This window comes from Oryx dammah, unplaced genomic scaffold, assembly GCF_014754425.2.
Source record: "Oryx dammah isolate SB20612 unplaced genomic scaffold, SCBI_Odam_1.1 HiC_scaffold_29, whole genome shotgun sequence".
Lineage (NCBI taxonomy): Eukaryota > Metazoa > Chordata > Mammalia > Artiodactyla > Bovidae > Oryx > Oryx dammah.
In genome coordinates this window covers 75,529,792-75,552,163 of record NW_024070213.1, presented here as the reverse complement: position 1 = coordinate 75,552,163, position 22,372 = coordinate 75,529,792, and the positions used below count along the sequence as shown (strand labels likewise).

General features: G+C 37.2%; 1 protein-coding gene across 18 annotated transcripts in view; it reads left to right on the top strand.

The window, feature by feature from the left end:
* KIF21A (kinesin family member 21A) overlaps positions 1–22,372 on the top strand; it is a 195,145-nt gene that overhangs the window by 94,253 nt on the left and 78,520 nt on the right. For all 18 annotated transcript variants that reach the window (XM_040233488.1, XM_040233486.1, XM_040233481.1 and 15 more), the window contains exons 2-4: positions 19,715–19,937; positions 20,068–20,250; positions 21,628–21,777. In XM_040233488.1, coding sequence (XP_040089422.1) covers positions 19,715–19,937; positions 20,068–20,250; positions 21,628–21,777 — 556 coding nt within the window. The remainder of the gene's footprint in view (positions 1–19,714; positions 19,938–20,067; positions 20,251–21,627; positions 21,778–22,372) is intronic.

Below are 22,372 nucleotides of genomic sequence, written 5' to 3'. Positions count from 1 at the left end.
TAAAGAAAGTTAGTCTTAAAAATTGTTGTCATAACAACTCAGAGTTTAAGAAAAAATGCCTATGTTACTAAGATAAAGCAATGTAGAAAAAAAGTTTGTCATTTTCTCCTCCTTTCCTGGACCCCTTTCTCCTCCTTGAGGGCCCTTGACGCCTTCCTCCTTGAAGGCCCCAGACTTCATATCAATCTACAAGAGTTAACTCTTTCAGTAGTGAGTCATGATCTAAATTACCCAACAGTTTATCTGGAAATGGCTTTTAAATAAATTCTATGTGTCTCTACATGTATCTGTACAATGTGTTGAAAAGTTTCATGGTATAGTTTTATAAGCAAATATAAGGATACAGGCTTGGCTGCTAACACAGAGATCCAAAACCTCAATTGTTTAGATACGATAGAAATATTATGCTACTCCAAAATTAGCAAGGAATCTGCAGTAGCAGTCCCCAACCTTTTTGACACCAGAGACAGGTTTTGTGGCAGACAGTTTTTCCATGGACTGAGGAGGGTGGGATGGTTTGGGGATGATTCAAGTGTATTAAATTCGTTGTGTATTTTATTTCTATTATTATTACATCATTTCCTCCTCAGTTCAGTTCAGTTCAGTTCAGTTCAGTTGCTCAGTCGTGTTCGACTCTTTGCGACCCCATGAATCGCAGCACGCCAGGCCTCCCTGTCCATCACCAACTCCCGGAGTTCACTCAGACTCACATCCATTGAGTCAGTGATGCCATCCAGCCATCTCATCCTCTGTCGTCCCCTTCTCCTCCTGCCCCCAATCCCTCCCAGCATCAGAGTTTTTTCCAGTGAGTCAACTCTTCCCATGAGGTGGCCAAAGTACTGGAGCTTCAGCTTTAGCATCATTCCTTCCAAAGAAATCCCAGGGCTGATCTCCTTCAGAATGGACTGGTTGGATCTCCTTGCAGTCCAAGGGACTCTCAAGAGTCTTCTCCAACATCACAGTTCAAAAGCATCAATTCTTCAGTGCTCAGCTTTCTTCACAGTCCAACTCTCACATCCATACATGACCACTGGAAAAACCATAGCCTTGACTAGACGGACCTTTGTTGGCAAAGGAATGTCTCTGCTTTTGAATGTGCACTTTTCTTCCAAGGAGTAAGCATCTGTTAATTTCATGGCTGCAATCACCATCTGCAGTGATTTTGGAGCCCCCCAAAATAAAGTCTGACACTGTTTCCACTGTTTCTCCATTTCCCATGAAGTGATGGGACCGGATGCCATGATTTTCATTTTCTGAATGTTGAGCTTTAAGCCAACTGTTTCACTCTCCACTTTCACTGTCATCAAGAGGCTTTTGAGTTCCTCTTCACTTTCTGCCGTAAGGGTGGTATCCTCTGCATATCTGAGGTTATTGATATTTCTCCTGGCAATCTTGAGTCCAGCTTGTGCTTCTTCCAGCCCAGCGTTTCTCATGATGTACTCTGCATATAAGTTAAACAAGCAGGGTGACAATATGCAGCCTTGACATACTCCTTTTCCTATTTGAAACCGGGCTGTTGGTCCATGTCCAGTTCTAACTGTTCCTCCCCACATCATCAGGCATTAATTCCCAGAGGTTGGAACCCCTGGAGAAGACCCAGTCACCTACCATATTTTCACTTTGCTGTCCCTTGGATGTTGATCTTGTTTATGGATGGAGACCACCATGGTTACCTCCCATCAAGAAACTAAAAAGGGAGAACTTTATCCTTTCTTCAAAGGAATTGAGCTGGAAGTAGCACACATCAATTTTCTTGCATTGTATTAGGCAGAATTCAGTCATATCACCATGTGTAGCAGCAAAGGAAGCTAGACAGTGAAGAATGCTATATACCTAGCTAAAATTCTCATTACTGTGAAAAAGACAACATGGATTTGGGGAGACATCTAATAGTTTCTGCTATGTGCACTCTTATCTCCTGAGCATGAAATTTATCTACTCCATCTCTAAGTCTCATTCTTCTCATAATTCATTATATCTGTATAATGTGAGGTCAGTTCTTTTTCTCAATCCCTGATAATACTTCTTATGTTTGGCACATCTGATCTGAAAGTCAATTTATGTGCCATCTGCTCCCCCCGCCCCCGACATAGATACCCAATATACAGTGGTAAATATGAGGCAAGGTAACAAAAGACAGAAGTAGAAGAGAAGCAGAATGAGACACTCCCATTTGGAAAAGGGGAAGATGGAAAACCTAATAGTCCCTTAGCAGTGGTCAAATCCTGTGTATAGGAATCATGAAGATTTTTATTCTTGTAGTAGAAAAGTTTCTTTGTTAGTCCTCTTGGCAAGCGTGTCCCTCTGCCTTGTGGGGGAATCATTTTTCTCCATGGTTCCTGACCTTGTCCTTTGGGAAATTCTTTATTGTCTGTTATTCTCCAGGTGTAGATCTAAAGTGGGCCTTAAAAAAGTATACCATTTGTAGGGATTAGATGGCTTTCGAAGTTGACTTCCTGCTAGTGCAGGTAAGAGAGACTAAAGGGTTGTCTTTGTGTTGAACAATTATAAGCTTTTATAGTCTGTGTATCTGTGTGTGTGCTCAGTTGCTCAGTCATATCTGACTCTTTGAGACCCCATGGACTTGAAACTGCCAGGTATCTCTGCCATGGGATTTCTCAGGCAAGAATACTGGGGTGGGTTGCCATGCCCTCCTCCAGAGGATGTTCCCAACCCAGGGATGGAACTCACATCTCCAGCATTGGCAGGTGAATTCTTTACCATTGAGCCAACTGGCAAGCCAGTGTGTGTAGTACATCCCCTCAAAAACTTACTGCATTTTCAGCCTATTTATACTGATTAATTTCAAGTGCAAGTAAACATGGCCAAACATTAGTCAATTCAATTTTGTTTCCTAGATAAATAACTGGATTTTAATTATTGGCCTTTGTTTTCAGCAAATCCCTCAGTTTCTAAATCAAGGTCAGTTATCTTGAGGCTTACATGAGAGGAAAGTTCTCAACATCTTCCTGATTGCTGGGCTGAATCTCATTAACTGTTGAACTCTTGGAATCTCAGGTTCATATCAGCTTAAGGAATACTTTCTGAACCTCTTGTTTTAACTATGTGTGACTGGAATATAGAAGAATTATGTAGCAATACACTCACTAGACACTCAGTCAATTTAGGTTTCTAACTACAGTTGGGATGAGCAGTACTGAATTCTCTTCCATATCTGCTTAAGACTTTCTTATTTAGGCTGCATTTATATCTTTTAAAACCTGTTGTTGGAAGAATCAAAAAGGTAGCCATGCATACTACCATTCATACTTTTTCCATGCACTTTTTCTCAAGCTGGAGGCTTAGTTATTACTTTTAAAGTACTAACTTTCAAGATGACAGTTCTACTAAACATTTTGCTGTGGCATAGCAAGAGTCAGCAAACTTATCATCTTGCTTTCTGTTCATCATCACCTACCATTCAATCTCCAAGTCAGTACCACATACTGTAGGTTCGGATAGCATGTGTGTGCACGCTTAGTTGTGTCTGACCTTTTGTGATCCTATGGACTGTAGCCTACCAGGCTCCTCTGTCCACAGGATTCTCCAGGCAAGAACACTAGAGTGTGTTGTCATTTCTGCCTTCTGGGGATCTCCTAGACCCAGGGCTCAAACCCACGTCTCCTGCATTGGCAGGCGATTCTTTACCATTTAGCCACCTGGAAAGCCCAGGTTCTGATAGGGCAGCTGTCAGATTCTGTTAGTTAGGAAATGGGTTCAGCTGCTCTAACAATGACCCTAAATTACAAAGGCTTAATCAAAATAGAGCCTTCCACCTTACAGCCTGGGCATACACAGCCCAGAGCTATATTCCATTGTATTGGAGATCCAGGATACTTGTTTTGTTGCTCCACCATCCTTTGAGTGTTGCTCTTGTCCACATGAGTCAAGATGATACACCACCATCACTTCTACATTTCAGGCACTGGGAAGAAGGAGAAAAAAAGAGAGAGAGAGAGAGAGAGAAGGCCATCTCTTCTATTTAACTGTTCACATTAACCCAAACGTAACCATATGGCCACATCTAGCTGCAAGGAGTGGAGAGGGCAATGGCACCCCACTCCAGTACTCTTGCCTGGAAAATCCCATGGATTGGGGAGCCTGGCGGGCTATGGTCTATGGTGTCACTGAGAGTCAGACACGACTGAGCAACTTCACTTTCACTTTTCAATTTCATGCATTGGAGAAGGAAATGGCAACCCACTCCAGTGTTCTTGCCTTGAGAATCCCAGGGATGGGGGAGCCTAGTGGGCTGCTGTCTATGGGGCCACACAGAGTCAGACATGACTGAAGCAACTTAGCATAGCATAGCATAGCATAGCTGCAAGGAGGGTTGAAATATGCAGGGTATTCAGATAAAAATTTTATTAATAGCAAAATGTTTTTAAAGAGAAATGAAAGAATAGATTTTGGCCTATTGTTAAAAATTTACACCACAAAACATAGGATAAGCATTTGGATCTTCAAGAACAAAAACAAAAACAAAGCCAACCAACCAGTGAACAAAAAGCCTTTGTTCCATGTTTGCCCAACATGGAACAACAGACTGGTTCCAAATGAGGAAAGGAATGTGTCAGTGTTGTATGTTGTCACCCTGCTTCAGTTCAGTTCAGTTCAGTCACTCAGTCGTGTCCAGCTCTTTCTGACCCATGGACCGCAGCATGCCAGGCCTCCCTGTCCATCACCAACTCCCGGAGTTTACCTAGACTCATGTCCATTGAGTCGGTGATGCCATCTAAACATTTCATCCTCTGTCATCCCCTTCTCCTCCTGCCCTCAATCTTTCCCAGCATCAAGGTCATTTCAAATGAGTCAGCTCTTCACATCAGGTGGCAAAGTATTGGAGTTTCAGCTTCAACATCAGTCCTTCCAAAGAACACCCAGGACTGATCTTCTTTAGATGGACTGGTTGGATCTCCTTGCAGTCCGAGGGACTCTCAAGAGTCTTCTCCAACACCACAGTTCAAAAGCATCCGTTCTTCCATGCTCAGCTTTCTTTACAGTCCAACTCTCACATCCATACATGACTACTGGAAAAACCATAGCTTTGACTAGATGGACCTTTGTTGGCAAAATAATGTCTCTGCTTTTTAAGTAGTCACCCTGCTTATTTTACTTATATGCAGAATACATCAGGTGAAGTGCCATGCTGGATGAAGCACAAGCTGGAACCAAGATTGCTGGGAGAAATATCAATAACCTTAGATATGCAGATGACACCACTCTTATGGCAGAAAGCAAAGAACTAAAGAGCTTCTTGATGAAAGGGAAAGAGGAGAGTGAAAACCTGGCTTAAAACTCAGCATTCAGAAATCTAAGATCATGGCATCTGGTCCCCTCACTTCATGGCAAATAGATGGGGAAACAATGAAAGACTTTATTTTCTTGGGCTCCAAAATCACTGCAGACAGTGACTGCCCCCATGAAATTAAAAGATACTTGCTCCTTGGAAGAAAAGCTATGACCAAACTAAAAAGCATATTAAAAAACAGAGACATTACTTTGCCAACAAAAGTCCATCTAGTCAAAGCTATGATTTCTCCAGTAGTCATGTATGGATGTAAGAGTTGGACTATAAAGAAAGCTGAGCACTGAAGAATTGATGTTATCGAACTATGGTGTTGGAGAAGACTCTTGAGAGTCCATGGACTGCAAGGAGATCCAATCAGTCAATCCTTAAGGAAATCAATCCTGAATATTCATTGGAAGAACTGATGCTACAGCTAAAACTCCAGTACTTTGGCCCCCTGATGTGAAGAACCAATTAATTGGAAAAGACCCTGATGCTGGGAAAGATTGAAGGCAGGAGGAGATGGGGATGACAGAGGATGAGATAGTAGGATGGCATCACTGACTCGATGGATGAGTTTGAGCAACTCTGGGAGTTGGTGATGGACAGAGAAGCCTGGCGTGCTGCAGTCCATGGGGTCGCAAAGAGTCAGACACGACTGAGAGACTAAACTGAACTGAACAATGCCCAAGACTCCAGTGTGGGATGACTGCATTATATATACATTTAAATGTCTTTTTTAACAATTTAGTCTGTAGCTTGCCCTGTAAAGACTGCGGTAAATATGCTCATGTGTATTACATTTGAGATTATGTGCTGAAAATTTTATTTCTTAAGATTTGTTAATTTTCCCTCATTAATATTTAATGAAGTTTGAAGTAGATAGAGACTAGAAGCAAAATGGCATTGAGTGTCAAGCATTTCCACCAAAGTTCCCCTAACTGCAGAGAGAGAAAATGTGTAATACCCTCTCAAATTGGAAATTTCTTGGTGGGAGGTCTCAAGTTTTATCTGAAAAAATAGGTTATACTCCATTTCATATACTCATTCTATAAATATGTTTGTTTTTTAACAAGAGTACATTTCTTTTTTATAAAGTTGCCACTCCAGGAAGACATATACCATTTTTTCTGTGTCTCTTACCTTAATGCATACCTCTTGGGGTATGAAATTGTTAAGAACTTGGATAGTTGGATTTATAAAACTCACACTGTATCTTTATTTGCATTCATTAGCACCAAGTGATGAAATGAAAAGATAACTAATATGGCTATGGCTAGGAGTCATTTTCAGTTCTGTCTCCTTCCTTATCCTATTTCCCCTTCCCTGTATTCCCAGTGGATGTCTCCTTAGCCCATTGTTTTCACATAGTTGATTCCTTATTCTTAAAGTGTCTAATCAAATATCACATTTTCTGAGAAATAACTTTCTTGACTGTGGCAGAGAAACTCTAAGGTGACATTCAGTGATCCTTGCCTGGATCATTGGATCAACAGTAAAGGGATGGTGTTCATGCTGTTCTGAAATCTCTGCTTCATTGTGTGCAGTATCTGTGACTTGCTTCTAATCAGTAGACTTTGTCAAGAGTGATGAGAAGTCACTCTCATAATTGCATTGTGTTATATAAGACAGCTTCAGACTGGAGCAGGAACTTTTTCTTGGTAGTTTTGAAGCAATCAGATGTCGTGCTCTAAGAGGGCCATACAGCTAGAACCTGACAGTGCAATGTGGGAGTTGCGAGCTCCTCATGTGGCCGCAGGGAAAAAAGAACCTTAGTCCTACAACTGCAAGCAAATGAATTTTTTCACCAACTTGAATGCACTTGGAAGAGAATCCTGAAACTCTAAGAATGCTGCCCAGCTGATGGCTTGATTTGAGCCTGATGAGACTTTGACCCGAGGTCTCAGCCTGAATTTCTTATCTATAGAAAATGTGAGATAATATATCTGGATTCTCTTAGGCCCTAAGCTAATAGAAATTTGATACATAGCAATAGAAAATGAATTTAGATATTAGGAATCCAGCGTTGTTTGAGGGGAAAAAACCCACATTCTACATCTTACCTCCCTTCCTCCTGGTTGTGTCTGTCCATGTTTGGGGTAGTCTTGTCCAACAAGAGTGGAGTGGGGAATGCAATCCAAAATCAGGTTTATAAACTTCAACTTCTGTCAACTTCTGTTGAACTTTCTTGTCTGAACACATCCTGTGAACCACTGATTATACTGCTATAGTGTGAGGAAGCTTAACTGCAATGACTAGAAACGAAAGTTACTAGGAATGGCACTTTAGTAGAGTTCTGTCTAGTATATCTCTACATGTAATATAAGATCGCTATAAAATAATAGATCTGATACTCATTATTAGGCTTTATTTTAAATGGAAAACACTATTAGCAAAAATCGGGTTTCTGTTTTTGTATGTGAAGTATAGTTAGCTAGTTGGCATACTATAGTTTACTAGTTTCAGGTATAAGCATACTGATTCAACATTTGAATGCATTATAAAATGATCACTATGATAAGCCTAGTTTGTTTGTCCTCAGAAAAAGTTATTATAGTTTGTTTGTCCTCAAACAAAGTTATAGTATTATTGACTATACTTTTTATGCTGTATACCTTTGTGATTTATTTATTTTATAATTGTAAGTTTGTTCCTCTTCTATTTTGCCCAGTCTCACTCTCCCTTCCATCTGACAACTGCCAGTTTATTCCCTGTATCTATGAATATCTTTTCATTTTGTTTTCCTTGTTTAGATACCGCATGTATGTGAGATCATATGGAATTTATCCTTTTCTGCCCAATTTATTTCTCCTCACATAATGCCCTCTAGATTCATCCATGTTGCTGCAGATGGCAAGATTTTATTCTTTTTCATGGCTAAAGAATTTTTTTTTTTTTCTTTTAGGTGATTTCTAGTCACATACCATTGTGTCTAGGAAAGATACTTGATGTGATTTCAGTCTTCTTAAAGTTATTGAAACTTGTTTTGTGGCCTAACTTGAGATCTATCCTGGATAATGCTCAATATGCGCTTGAAAAAATGTATTCTGATGCTTTAGGATGAGAGTAGTTTTTGTATATCCATTAATTCCCAGGCTGATCTAATGTGAAATTTAAGGCCAGTGTTTTCCTTGTTGATTTTCTGTCTGAGTGATCTGTCCATTGATATAAGTGGGGTGCTAAAGTCCCCTACTTTTATTGTGTTACTGTGAATTTCCACTTTATACTTGTTAACATTTGTTGTATGTAGTTAGGTGTTCCTATGTTGAGTGCCTATGTATTTGTCATTGTTATATTTTTTAGTTGGATTGATATTTTTATTTTATAATATATTTGTCTCTTAAAGTCTGATAACAGTATTGCTACCCTAATTTTCTTTTGATTTCCATTTGTATGGGCTACCTTTTTCTGTCCCCTCACTTTCAGTTTCTGTGTGCCTTTATATCTGGAGTCTTTTGTAGGCAGCATATAATAGGTCTTTTTTAAAAAAATCAAGTTACCCATTCTGTCTCTTGATTGGAGCAATTAGTCCACTTACATACAAAGTAATTATTACTAGATATGTTACTTATTGACACTTTTAAACTTGTTTTCTGGTTATTTTTGTAGTTATCCTCTGTTCCTTTCCTCTTCTTTTGCTCTTTTCCCCTGTGATTTGATGGCTGCCTTTAGAGTTTTATTTAGATTTTTTTCTCTTAATTTTTGTGTATCTTTATAGGTTTTGAACTTGTGGTTACCTTATATATTACAATCTATGCATATAGTTGTCTATTTTAAGTTGATAATCTCTTAGTTTGACACATTATAACAGGTCTTCATTTTTACTATCCTCTACTCATTTCAACATTTTATGTTTTTGACATCATATTTTATATCTTTTTGTTTTGTGAATCCCTTAACTACTGATTGTAGGTATTAATGATTTTACTTTTCAAGGCAGTACTTTTACTTCTTTTGTCTTTTAGCCTTCCTACAAGTTTTATGTTTGCCTTTACCATTAGATTATTCCTTTCATAACTGCTTTATTTCTAGTTGTGACTTTTTCTACTTAGAGATGTTTCTTCAATATTTCTTATTGGACCAGTTTATTGGTGACACAGTCTTACATTTTTGCTTGTCTGTAAAATCTTTATCTTCTTCAATTTTGAATGATGATCTTGTCAGGCAGAATATTCTTATAATCTTGGTTGTATGTTTTTTTTTTTTTTTTTTTTCTTTCAAAGTGAAAAAATATATTCGCTTTGAATATATTGGGCCATTCTCTCCTGGCCTGCAAAATTTCTGCTGAAAATTCAAGTATCCTACAGGAATTTCCTTGTTTATAATGACTTGCTTTTTCAGGTTGCTTTGCAGATTCTCTGTTTATCTTTAATTTTTGCCATTTACTTGAATCTTGGTCTGGGCCTCTTTGGTGTGGACCATCTTTTTTAGGACCCTGTTCTTCCTGGACCTGAATGTTTGTTTCTTTCCCCAAGTCAGGAAAGTTTTCACCTATTATTTCTTCAAATTGAAATTCTCTACCCCTTTCTCTTTCTTCTCCTTCTGGGACCTTAATAATGCAAATGTTAGTTTTCTTGATGTTGTCACAGAGGTTCCTTAAAGTATCCCTCATTTTTAAAGTCCCCCTTTTTACCCTTTAAGCTTGGCTGACTTTCACTGCTTTGTCTTCAAGATTGCTGATCTGGTGTGTGTGTGCGTGTGTGTGTGTGTTTTAAGAATCAAGTGGGAGACATTTCTTTCCCTACATTAAAGCTTATTTTCAATATGTAATATAATAGATTTAATAACAAACCTCTAGCATAACCACTGGAGAAGGCAATGGCACCCCACTCCAGTACTCTTGCCTGGAAAATCTCATGGATGGAGGAGCGTGGAAGGCTGCAGTCCGTGGGGTCGCTGAGGGTCGGACATGACTGAGCGACTTCACTTTCACTTTTCACTTTCATGCATTGGAGAAGGAAATGGCAACTCACTCCAGTGTTCTTGCCTGGAGAATCCCAGGGACAGTGGAACCTGGTGGGCTGCTGTCTATGGGGTCGCACAGAGTTGTACACCACTGAAGCGACTTAGCAGTAGCAGCAGCGGCATAACCACACTTAATGACATTTTTGATCCAGTGATTTTCTCAAAAATAGGCAAAGAATTTAAATATTGACCAATTTGGAAACTACTTGGTATACCAAGGTCATGTAATATACTGCTGTTTTCCACTAGCGTGTTTTTCACTTCAGATGTTATATTCATCAGCTCTGATTGCTTCTTTTTTATATTTTCTAACTCTTTGTTGAAATTCTCACTGTGATCATCTGTTTCACCTTTTCTTCTCTCTGATTCAGTAATCATCTGTATGATCAGTATCTTGAACTCTTTCTCAGATAGATTGCTTATCTCTATTTTGTTTAGTTCTTTTTCTGAGATCCTATCTTGTTCCTTCATTTTAACATATTCCTCTGCCTCCTCATTTTTTTCTATTTTCTGTAAGTTTTTTTCTGAGTATTAAGCAGGTTGGTTATGTTGCCTGAGCTAGAAGTAGTATATATACCGTGCTTTAAGTATTTTAATTGAAAATCTATGTGTCTGAGCATATATTTTGGTGTTCCTAACTAAGAAAAAATCTTGAGTCAGCTGGACCACAGAGAGATGAGACAATAGGATACACAGCTAATCATACAGGTTAGGATAAGATTTCTGAGCAATTTTAAAAAGTGATTCATCATTAATGTATTAAAAGTATGTTCTTCTCACCCTCTCTGTTATTCACAGAAGTGTATACTTCCTGATCCCTGGTACACATTGTTGTTCTTTATTGTTCTTAGGCTTTTTTCAACATTAATCTCTTTAGTGAAATTATTGAGGTGTGCTTCTTTCGTGAATGTCTTGAAGAAATATGTTTCTGCCCTAATTGTAATTAAAGATCCACTTAGGGGAAGATTTTTGTGGATTTATGTTACTTATGATTAAGGCAGTGCCTGTTCTTTTAGGAAAATAAATCAGCAAGGCCACAAATGTTGTAGCAAGTTCCTCTTGTGTGTCAGAATGTCTCTTCTAGAATAGAAGGTAGAGGGTTAAAGTAGTGAAAATTCTTAGTGGTGTCTACTAACTGGAATGAACTAGGAGAGAATCAAACAAGGGACAAAAAGTTCAGTCACTTATAGTTGTGGTGACAGAATGCCCTAACTTTTAAGAAATAGAATGGAGGAAATTAGTAGGATATAATTCACATTAAGGTATCACATTGAATACTAATAAATATTGTTCACTAATAATGATCATCTACTGACAAATGAGATTTTAAAAAAGGCAAAAGATCTGTTCAGGGAACAGATTTATTGGTGTCCTGTAAGAAGAACGAAGGTGTTCACAAGGTGCCAAATGGGCTAGTTACAGATAGCTGCAAGTAAAAGAGACACACAAAATAGGAATCAGGTCAGATTATTGAGTAAACTAGACAACTACCAAGATCACATGGGGATGAGATCAGAATAACTCAAGCAAAAAAAGAAGAGACCATTTATAAAGACATTTAGGTAATGGAAAATTTTGTCATGATTATGAAACAGTAGATTAAGGACTATGGTGTTTTCTAGCAGGACGGCAAAAAGCATGACATTTTGTGTGTTATTCCTTTCCTATTTGTAGGGAAAAATGAAAATAACTTGACCCACATGCTGCAACTAAGGTCCAACGCTGCCAAACAAATAAAATAAAACTTTTTAAAAGACCTGTACAGAGTCTGGGATTTTATCTTATTTACAAGTAAACAAGCTAGTCTTTCCACTGCTTCATATATCATGGCAGAAGATAGAAGATTCCTGAGTTGGGGACAAAGAATTTTTATTATTCACCACACACTAAGCATCATGAGTTTCCTGGTGATTGGAACTGATTCCCCATCCCTGAACCCCTAATCCAAAAGAGGCAATGCAGGTAGGCCTGTTCCATGGATGCTGCGCAAACAGTGGGATATCAAGAAACAGCAACCTTCTCATCACAAGGAAAAAATGTATTTTCTATTTCTTTAATATCTGTATCTTTAGTACCTATATGAGATGATGAAAGTTCACTGAACTATTGTGGTAAGCATTTCATAATGTATGTAAGTCTAATCACTATATTGTATACCTTAAATTTATATACAGTGTGTGTGTGTGTTAACTTGTGTTCAACTCTTTGCAACTCCATGTACTGTAGCCCACCAGGCTCCTCTGTCCATGGGATTTTCCAGGCAAGGCTACTGGAGTGGGTTGCCATTTCCTCTTCCAGGGGATCTTCCCAACCTAGGGACTGAACTTGCCTCTTTTGCATCTCCTGCATTGACAGGTGGATTCTTTACCATTAGCACCACCTGGGAAATTCTCAGATACAATGCTGTATATCAGTTACTGTGCTTCCCAGGTGGCACTAGTGGTAAAGAACCTGCCTACCAATGCAGAAGGCATAAGAGAAACAGATTCGATCCCTGGGTCTGAAAGATCCCCTGGAGAAGGGCATGGCAACCCCTTCCAGTATTCATGCCTGGAGAATCCCATGGACAGAGGAGCTTGGCTGGCTGCAGTCCATAAGGTCGCAAAGAGTTGGACACAACTGAAGCAACTTGCATGTCAATTATATATCAATGAAATAGGAAGGAAAGGAAACACTGAACTTGGGAATTCACTGTTTTTATTATTTATTCATTGTTTCCATTGTTTTGCTGAAGCAAGCCAACTCTTTGTCAGGAGCAAGACATCATCCCTAAAGGTTGCTTGCTGCAAATGCAACCTTGAGAATTGATCCATGAGAAGAGCTGCCAGGATTTTGCATTCTTGGTATATTGAGCAAGAATTTTCAGGGATTCAAGAGGGAGAGGACATATGTATACTTATGACTGATTTATGTTGTTGTATGGAGAAACCAGCACAACATTGTAAAGCAACTACGCCTCAATTAAAAATTTAAAAAAAGAATGTATAGATATGCTAAGGTCTCATGATAGGATGCTTCTTCCAAGAATATGTGGCAGAATTAGACCTTAAATATTACTGGGCTTCCCTGGTGGCTCAGATGGTAAAGAATCTGCCTGCAGTGTGGGAGACCCAGGTTTGATCTCTGGGTCAGAAAGATCCCCTGGAGAAAGGAGAGGCTACCCTCTCCATTATTCTTGCCTGGAGAATGCCGTGGGCAGAGGAGCCTGGCAGGCTACAATCCATGTGGCCACAAAAAATCAAATGTGACTGAGCACATTGTGTGCAATTCTGCCAAATATGCTTGTCTTACATTTCTGTATTATCTAGGACATCTTGAACTAGTCCTCTTAGCTTATTTGATAAATCCAGTTATGATTATTATTTGGGCAGAGAATAGAAAATAAGGCCAAATTTAAGGAAACTTACTGGTCTTATTCTCAGATTCTCTTCTAGTCTTCACAGATACTGCCACTGCAAAGAGCCATCATAATGTTTTTATGAAGGAAGTTCTTTGTCCCTGTGGCCACAGTAGTAATTGCTATAAAAACTGGAGAGAATAATAGGAACTATAAAGAAGGTGGAATGAGTAATGCAACTAATGGTGGATATAAGGTGTGGCAGAAGAAAATAGTTGTTTGTTGATACCTTTTAAAGTCAGCATTTTGCTTTTCATAAGGGAATAATTAAAATACAACTTGAAGTTAGAACTTTATTAAATATAGGCTCCTATATTCATCTTATAGATTAGAAAATTAATACATACATTTGTTAAATGATTGCTCAAGATCAAGTTTCTAGTAACAGAGTAGAGTGATGGGGAAAAAGTTAAGTTACTGTGATAGTCACATGCCCAGTATTGGAATATTCCTCCCCTGTAACTAGAGCAGTTTATAGGAGTCAGTAAATCAACATTTATTGAATTAATTTTATGATTGAATAAGCTATATTCTCAGTCCTCAAATAATTTATTTGCTAGTGATCAATAAGAATTCAATTTGATATCTGTTATTCTAAAATCTCTTCCCAGTTGGCTCAGTGGTAAAGAACTTGCCTGCCAGTGCAGGACACACAGGGAATACGGGTTCGATCCCTGGGTTGGGAAGATGCCCTGGAGAAGGTAACAGCAGCCCTCTCCAGTATTCTTGCCTGGAGAATCCCATGGACAGAGAGGAGCCTGGCAGGCTACAGCCCATGGGGTCGCAAAGAGTCAGAGACAACAGAAGCGATTTGGCACATTCTAAAATCTTGTATAAACTGCATAGATTAATTCAAGTTTGGGAGGAAGGAGAAAGCTTTATAAATGTACTGATATTTGAATTAGGTCTTAAAGAATTACAGAGAAGTTGCTATGCAGAGACATAAAAGTCCAGCATTCTAGGTAGAGAGAAAAGCATGTAGGTTGGCACAGTGACTGAAAGTATGTAGTTGATCAAAAAATGATCAGTGATTTGAAGTAGCTGAGTAGTGTAACTAGATTTGAGAGTGGAATTGTAGGCAGAATTCAGATTAGGAAAATCTTAGAATAGATACCATGCTAAATAATTGGGATGCTTTGGTGGCAGGGAAAACACTGATATTTTAAGGCAACTGGTATATGAGATACAAGAGGAAAAGATAAGTTCAGAAGGAATGTCACAAAAGCCAACTGCTGAGAAATGTCTTTGTAGGGGAGCAGAAAATACCGCCCCATTATATGCCAATTTGACATAAGAATTGTTTTGGGCTGAAGGCAGTGAAAAGAAACAGATATTTGCCGAAAAGCAGGACCTAGCTTTTAAAAGGTTTTCTCCATCTGCTCTGCTCCAAGAAGGACAGAAGTTAATTATCAGAGACTGCACCAAAGTATCCTACATAATAATGTTTACTTAATTAGTCTTTATCTTCCACTAGCTCCTACACATATTTATATGCCAACAGTTTGTTGTACAAGAAACTCAAAGTCCTTTTTCTTTTTGTTAAGATGCGATATAAATTCAAGTTGCAACCACTCTTTGATTTACTCAACACTGAATATTTCCCTGTATATGCATGATACAAAAGTTAATAAACTTGTTTGTTTTTATGTTGTTAATCTGTCTTGTCAAAAGTGTCCTAGTCAGGAGAATCTGGAAGGGTAGAGGAAAAAAGATTTTTTCTCCCCTACTGGTTGTGAATAGGATCAAATGTGTCAGGTAAGATGAAGACTAAAAAGGATCCATTGTATTTGGAAATAAAAAGGTCATTGGTGCCTTCTGTCTAAGCAGTTTAAATAGAGTGTGAGAACAGAAACTAAAAAGCTGCTATAAGCTGATGGAAAGATTCAGAACATGGATACATTTGTTCATGTCCTTTTATCTTCAAACTGAATAATTGACAGCTTGTATCATATTTTGTTTCAAACCTTCAACCTTCAAAAACTAGTTATAACAAAGTATATTTATTTCTGTATGGCTCTCCATGGATTTTCCCCTTTCAGATCCCACCCTATTGGTCAATAGCCCACAAAGGATAAAAGGTTCCAAATCTCATGCTAAGAAACAGGGCATATTCTCTAGTGAAACTGTCACTATTTTCCATAATGGCCCCACCTTGCCTATATTCATATCCACTGTAACATTTGAAAAAACCCCATCTCCATTAGTAAATTACTATTTTAGATAGAACCCACATTGTTGTTGGCTTTTTAAATATTGCTGTGTAGTATTAAAATATCTTAAATATTTATGACATGTTTTATGCATAATTGTTTTTCTTTAAGAAGCAGTTTCAAATATTAATATATTTAGTTGTTTGATTATAAACATTTAAAAAAGACTGCAAGGCTTTTTATTATTTCTTAATGTTGAGATTAGATGAGTGTGTTAAATGTTCTTATTTTTATATAAAAAACTAAGAAAAGGTATTTCAAAATATATAAAAGAATAAATATCAGATTTTAGTTTTAGTCTAGTTTTTCCCAGAAAGGTGATATATTTTGTCTATATATAACATCAAATTATAGTTTCTAAATGGAAGCTTGTTGCCATGTAAATTTCAGACTCTACATTATTAAAGTAGGTTAATTGATTTGGGTTAAGACTGTGTGAGAATTCCTGACTTGAGTATAAATTTACGGATTTGGAAAGTTTATAATCTGAATTTTCAAAAGGAAATTGAGAAGGTGAATGTATCTCTGAACTTTGAAGTGTAGTCAGCTTCCAATTATCTGCTTGCGCCAGAGACCATCCCCTTATAGATGGGAATTTCTCAGACTGCTGGGAAGCTGCCATTTCCTGTTTTGGGTAGAAAAGGGTTCCACCCATCTTTTTGGTTTTTAAAGTCACTCTCCCCACCCATGCAGATGGTATGATTGCATATTATCCATCTTTCAAATGCACTCCTCCTTGCCATTAGCAAGGATAATAAGCAGGTGAGTAGAGGTTAGGTAAATTCTGAGTGACACTGGCATTCTAAAATCAGCTGTAGTATCTGCAATTCAAATAGTGCTTATTCTTTATGTTGAAACTAAATTAAAAGTATTTTAATAGCCAAATAAGATGGCCTGTGGTCATAGTCATTTACTTAAAATTAATGAGGCAGTGATTTCAAACAGTAGCCTAGTGCTGATTTTCATTTTGTTGTTTTTATGTTTATCTGTTATATTACATGGAGTTTATTAAATTTTACAGGCAGCTATAAATCAGGGAGAGAGCAGAATTTGGGGATAAATGGGGTAGCTCTCAGGAGATACAGCCTCGGCTCAGATATGACTTTATGGTGGAATGCAGAATTAGGTGAATGCTTCTGAAAGAAGTGAAATCTAAACAGAGGTTGAAAACAAGACGTTCAGGCTGGAAAAGGAGTTGGGAATTGAGAAGGAGGAATGTCCAGGAGAGAAAATCATATTTGAAAGCATAGATGCTAGAGAGAGCATAATTTGTTAGTGAAACTAGCTAAAAATAAACCATCACCACAACTACCATCAGTAACCAAAGTCCTTTGATGAGAAGATTAACCATGGCAAGAGGAGACTGCAGAGTGATTTAAGGGTATACTAGAGGGTCTTTGGGCTTCCCAGATGGGGCTAGTGGTAAAAGAACCCGCCTGCAAATGCAGGAGACATAAGAGATGTGGGTTTGATCCCTGGGTCTGGAAGATCCCCTGGAGGAGGACATGCATCCCACTCCATTATTCTTGCCTGGAGAATCCCATCGATAGAGTAACCTGGTGGGCTATAGTTCACACGGTTGCAAAGAGTTGGACACAACTGAAGCAATTTAGCATGCACACAATGAGTTTTAGGCAAGGCACTGATTAACCATATTTTACAAATATCATATCAACTTCATATTTTACAAATATATCAACTTCATGTTTTATAAATATCAGTACCAATCTGTGGAACAGATTGATAGGGAGCAAAATTTGACACAGGCTCTCTGGTGAGAAGACTTTTGCAATAATCCAAGTAAGAGATAATGGTGGCTTGATTAGGTAAGGAAGGGAAGAAAATGGATGAGCTATTTCTGAGATAAGTAGTAGTTCTTAGAGATAGGTTAGATAGATGGAATAGGGAGTAATTGAAGTTGACTCTTCTAACTGGCCAACAGACAGGATGGTGATTCTTCCAAGGAGGATGGGGAATTTGTTTTTCTCCTCTTGACTCTCCTGAGGATTGTATTTATCATATTTATCCCCATGAATGGATGGAGTGTGTTAGGAAAAGGGGAGTTTGGAAAAAGGGAATATTTACTTTGAGAAAGACAACTCATCAAGAAAATGTGGAACCAGAAAGTCAAAGCTGCTTACTACAATGGGCTGTTTTTATAGTCCATGGATATAGTTTCTTGTAAGAAACATTTGTTTTATTTCTTATAATTTTATCTTTATAATAGTATATAAATATTATTACTCAGTGTTCTTCAGACAAATAATGTTAGATCTGAAAGGAATCTTGAAAATGATAGTTTCTGTCAACTGGTGAGGAAATTGGAGCTCCAAGAGAAGACCACATGATACCTATAGAGTGAGAGAAGTATTAGAATCCAAGTCTCCTATGGACACTTCATTACTCTTTCCACAGCACCTAGCCAGCTCCCCATTGATTATTGCATGCTATTAAAATATGTCAGTGTATGGCAAAACCAATACAGAATTGTAAAGTAAAATAAAAAATTTAAGAAAAAGAAAAATAATAAAACAAATTATTGAAGTTGAAGACTTTATGGAAGAAAAACATCATTATTACAGAAGAAGGGAAAATTGCCTAAATAAATAAGATTCTTTACTTAACACATTTATGCTAGTACAGAATTCTGTTTAAGATAACCAGGGTTACGGAAATTCAGTCCCTTCTCAGTACTGCCAAGGATTAAAACTCAGGTGATCTGGACTTTGGCTTGGCTTTATTTCTAACAAATAGATGAACTCATTCCACTTCTATAGATCTCTATTTCTGAAAATGAGATTTCTTTTAAATCCTTTCTATTTTCTGTCTGTATCATTTTATATTTTCCATTATGGCTTGTCTTTACTTTCTTCCTTAAATTGCTTCTCTTTCTCCATGGCAAATAGGAACCTCTTAAAAACCCAAGTAGAATAAATCAGTGACATGTATGTCCTGATGGTCCTGTTTATGGAGTGAATAAAACAGGGCCAGGTTTTGCATTGTTCTGTTAGTAACATATCACCATATTTACTTTCCTTCTTTGAAAACTTGGCTTTGAAAGCAGAATGCTAATGCATAAGAGGAAGGTCCTAGAATCTCAAGTATGAGAGTTGGGTGTAGGTCAAGTATAATGCTGTGATGTAAATGATGATTCAATAGTTTTGGAGAGAAAATATTTAGAACATTTTTGTGTTTTTATTTTTAAATTCTTTTCAAACTTCTGTTTTTGTGTATATCATATAACAAATCAATATGGTACATGCATATATTTATAAGTGAATATACAATGTGGGATTATATATTCTGGGGTTATGCTTAAATATGTTAAGCTAACAGAAGGTTATGTCAAATAAGTTTGGGAACCATTAGTAAAGAGTTTGCAAAAAATGGTGAGTCATGGATATCAAAATAAATGCTATGTTCTTAATTTCTCACTTTTGGATATCATCCTCTTTGGAAATAAAGAAAAGAAATCTAAAACGAAGATAACAATAAATAGCACTTTGGTAGTTGAACTTACTTAACTGAGTCTTTACTTCTTATGGAGTTGAGAAAAGATATTCACTTGCAAAAGTATTTAATTTTAAGATTAATTTTACTCTTGCTGCTGCTGCTGCTGCTAAGTCACTTCAGTTGTGTCCGACTCTCTTAGTCATGATTTTTTTGGATTAAGTTACTCATATTGAAATTAACTCAATATTATTTAACTTAAACTTTTCAGTTCAAGGTATAAATACTAGATTACATTTGTGATTTAAAAAGATTTGGCTAGGATTTTCAAAATCCTACTTCTTCAGCTTTTTTTCCATTTATTGTATCTTATTTTATTTCTTCCTGTTTTTTGCGTCACAGAATAAGACCACAGCTTGCCAAAGAAAGGATTGAAGGATGCCATATTTGTACATCTGTAACACCTGGAGAACCTCAAGTCTTCCTAGGCAAAGATAAAGCTTTCACTTTTGATTATGTGTTTGACATTGACTCCCAGCAAGAGCAGATCTACACTCAATGCATAGAAAAACTAATTGAGGGCTGTTTTGAAGGATATAATGCTACAGTTTTTGCCTATGGACAAGTAAGTATCAAATTATTTTCATAGAAGCTGTAACTTTTCAGAAGTGTTAGTTCAGTTCCACTTTCATTTTTGTTGCTTGAGATTATGTTATTAAGATCAAGCATCCATTTTTCTCCATTCTTTTATTCAGACTGGAGCTGGCAAAACATACACAATGGGAACAGGATTTGATGTTAACATCATTGAGGAAGAACAGGGTATTATTTCTCGTGCTGTTAAACATCTTTTCAAGAGTATTGAAGAAAAAAAACACACTTCCATTAAAAATGGACTTCCTCCTCCAGATTTTAAAGTGAATGCCCAGTTCTTAGAGGTAATGGTTTAACTGTGTCATTAGTTTCCTTTAAATCTCATTCTTAAGACCATAGCCCTATGACTTTATAGTCCAGCTTCCATTTTAGTGCTTGGCATATGGTATTCAACAAATTTTGTTTGAGTAAATTAACATAGGCACTAATAACAAGAGATAATAGGTAATAAGTATTCCTTATTTACTGGCATTTAAGATTATAGATATTTGACCAGCATCCATAGAGTAAAACAATTAATATTGTTTATTTCAGATTTTTTTTTCTTTTCTGAGAATTACTTTTGTAATGTAGTTAGGTTCACAAAGTGCTGGGAATTCAGTAACTAATACCAAAAGGGAAGGAGAAAATATGAGGAATAATACAATTGATGCTGCAACACTAGTCTGGCTGCAGAAGCTGGTATTACTACAAGGATATGCGGATATTTTAATGAAATATCTAAAGATTAGGGCAGGTTTGGATTAATTTAGGGCAGTCTAGGCTGGTAGGAAGGTCATGCTAGTAAGAAGACATTTAAGATTTGAGCAGTATTGCAATTGGGTAGACAGTGCCATTATAATTCTGTATGCTTGGACCAACGAGCATTCTAGTGTAATTGTAGTCTACAGCACCTAAGCAAGTCATTTTGACAAATGATTAAACATTTTATTCAGCATTATACAGCACAAAATAGAACACAATTCAAATTAACTTCAGTTATCTTACTGCTATTTTAATGGACATTCCAATGTAATAAAAACAAAGAAGAATATAATTATATGTTTCTACCAAAAGAAAGGTAACTAATGATGGAAAAAGAAAAGAAACAGTGTTCTTTTATCTTCCCTTTCACCCTGTAAATGTTATTAGGCATTGTGACTTTAAGCATATTGATAGAAAAATTGGTGTATACATCCTCTTATAAGGTGGTAGCACAGTCTCATCAGAGTCTATTGATATATTGCACATCTTGCAAAAATACTAAGTATTAATTTTTAGATACACTAAGAAGGGTTGTAGGGCCAAAGAAAATATACTTTTAGTTCAAACACTAAAAATTCTTAAAACCTTCCCTAAACTTTCAAGCTTAGGATTTGTCTACATTTGATACATATTTTTTTATAATTTACTTGTACTTATAAATATTTATCTTTTGCAGAGGATTAGTGGATCATTTTATCTAGTCCTTAACTCATTAGTCATGATTAAGCCTTCTACTCTTCTTACCCTTGTAAAGAAATCTGGCATTTACTTTTATCTGTGGTCATTTTTATGTGTTATTTTGAATAAATATGTCATTTAGAAGAGCTTTTAAGATATGTTTCAAAGATAACATGCAGTATGTGTTATTACAGCCATGAGGCAATTCTGGCTAACGTTAAACTTATTTCTTTTGATAGCTATATAATGAAGAGGTTCTTGACTTATTTGATACTACTCGTGATATTGATGCAAAAACTAAAAAATCAAATATAAAGATTCATGAAGATTCAGCTGGAGGAATTTATACTGTGGGCGTCACAACACGTACAGTGAATACAGAATCCGAGGTGACATTTATGTTATAGTTAAAATAGAGCATGTTTGGGGGAATTCCCTGGTGGTGCAAGGGTTAGGACTCTGCACTCCCAATGCAGAAGGCATGGGTTCCATCCCTGCAAGCTTCGAGGCACGGCCAAAGGAAAAAATTAGAGCACATTTGGCTTTGTTTAATAGCTTTGCTGCTCACCATATGAAATTTGTATCCTAAAGAGTAGCACTGAAGTAAAATTTTATCTTCATCATTTTTTCCAGGATTTTATTATTAAAAATGTCACAGTTGTGATGAAGTCAGTGCATTTATCATAACATCTAAAGAATGTAAAGCATTGTATGTATAGTTTCCTTTCACACCTAGAAAAAGAGGGTTAGATAATTCAAAGTGAAGGCTGAGACCACAGCCCTCTGTGCTTTTTGCTATATCACATGGAAGCTGTGGGGCTTCCCTGGTGGCTCAGTGGTAAAGAATCTACCTGCAATGCGAGAGACGCGGATTCAGTCCCTGGGTAGGGAAGATCCCCTGGAGAAGGAAATGGCAACCAGCTCCAGTATTCTTGTTTGGGAAATTCCATGGACAGAGGAGCAGCCTGGCAGGCTACAGTTCAT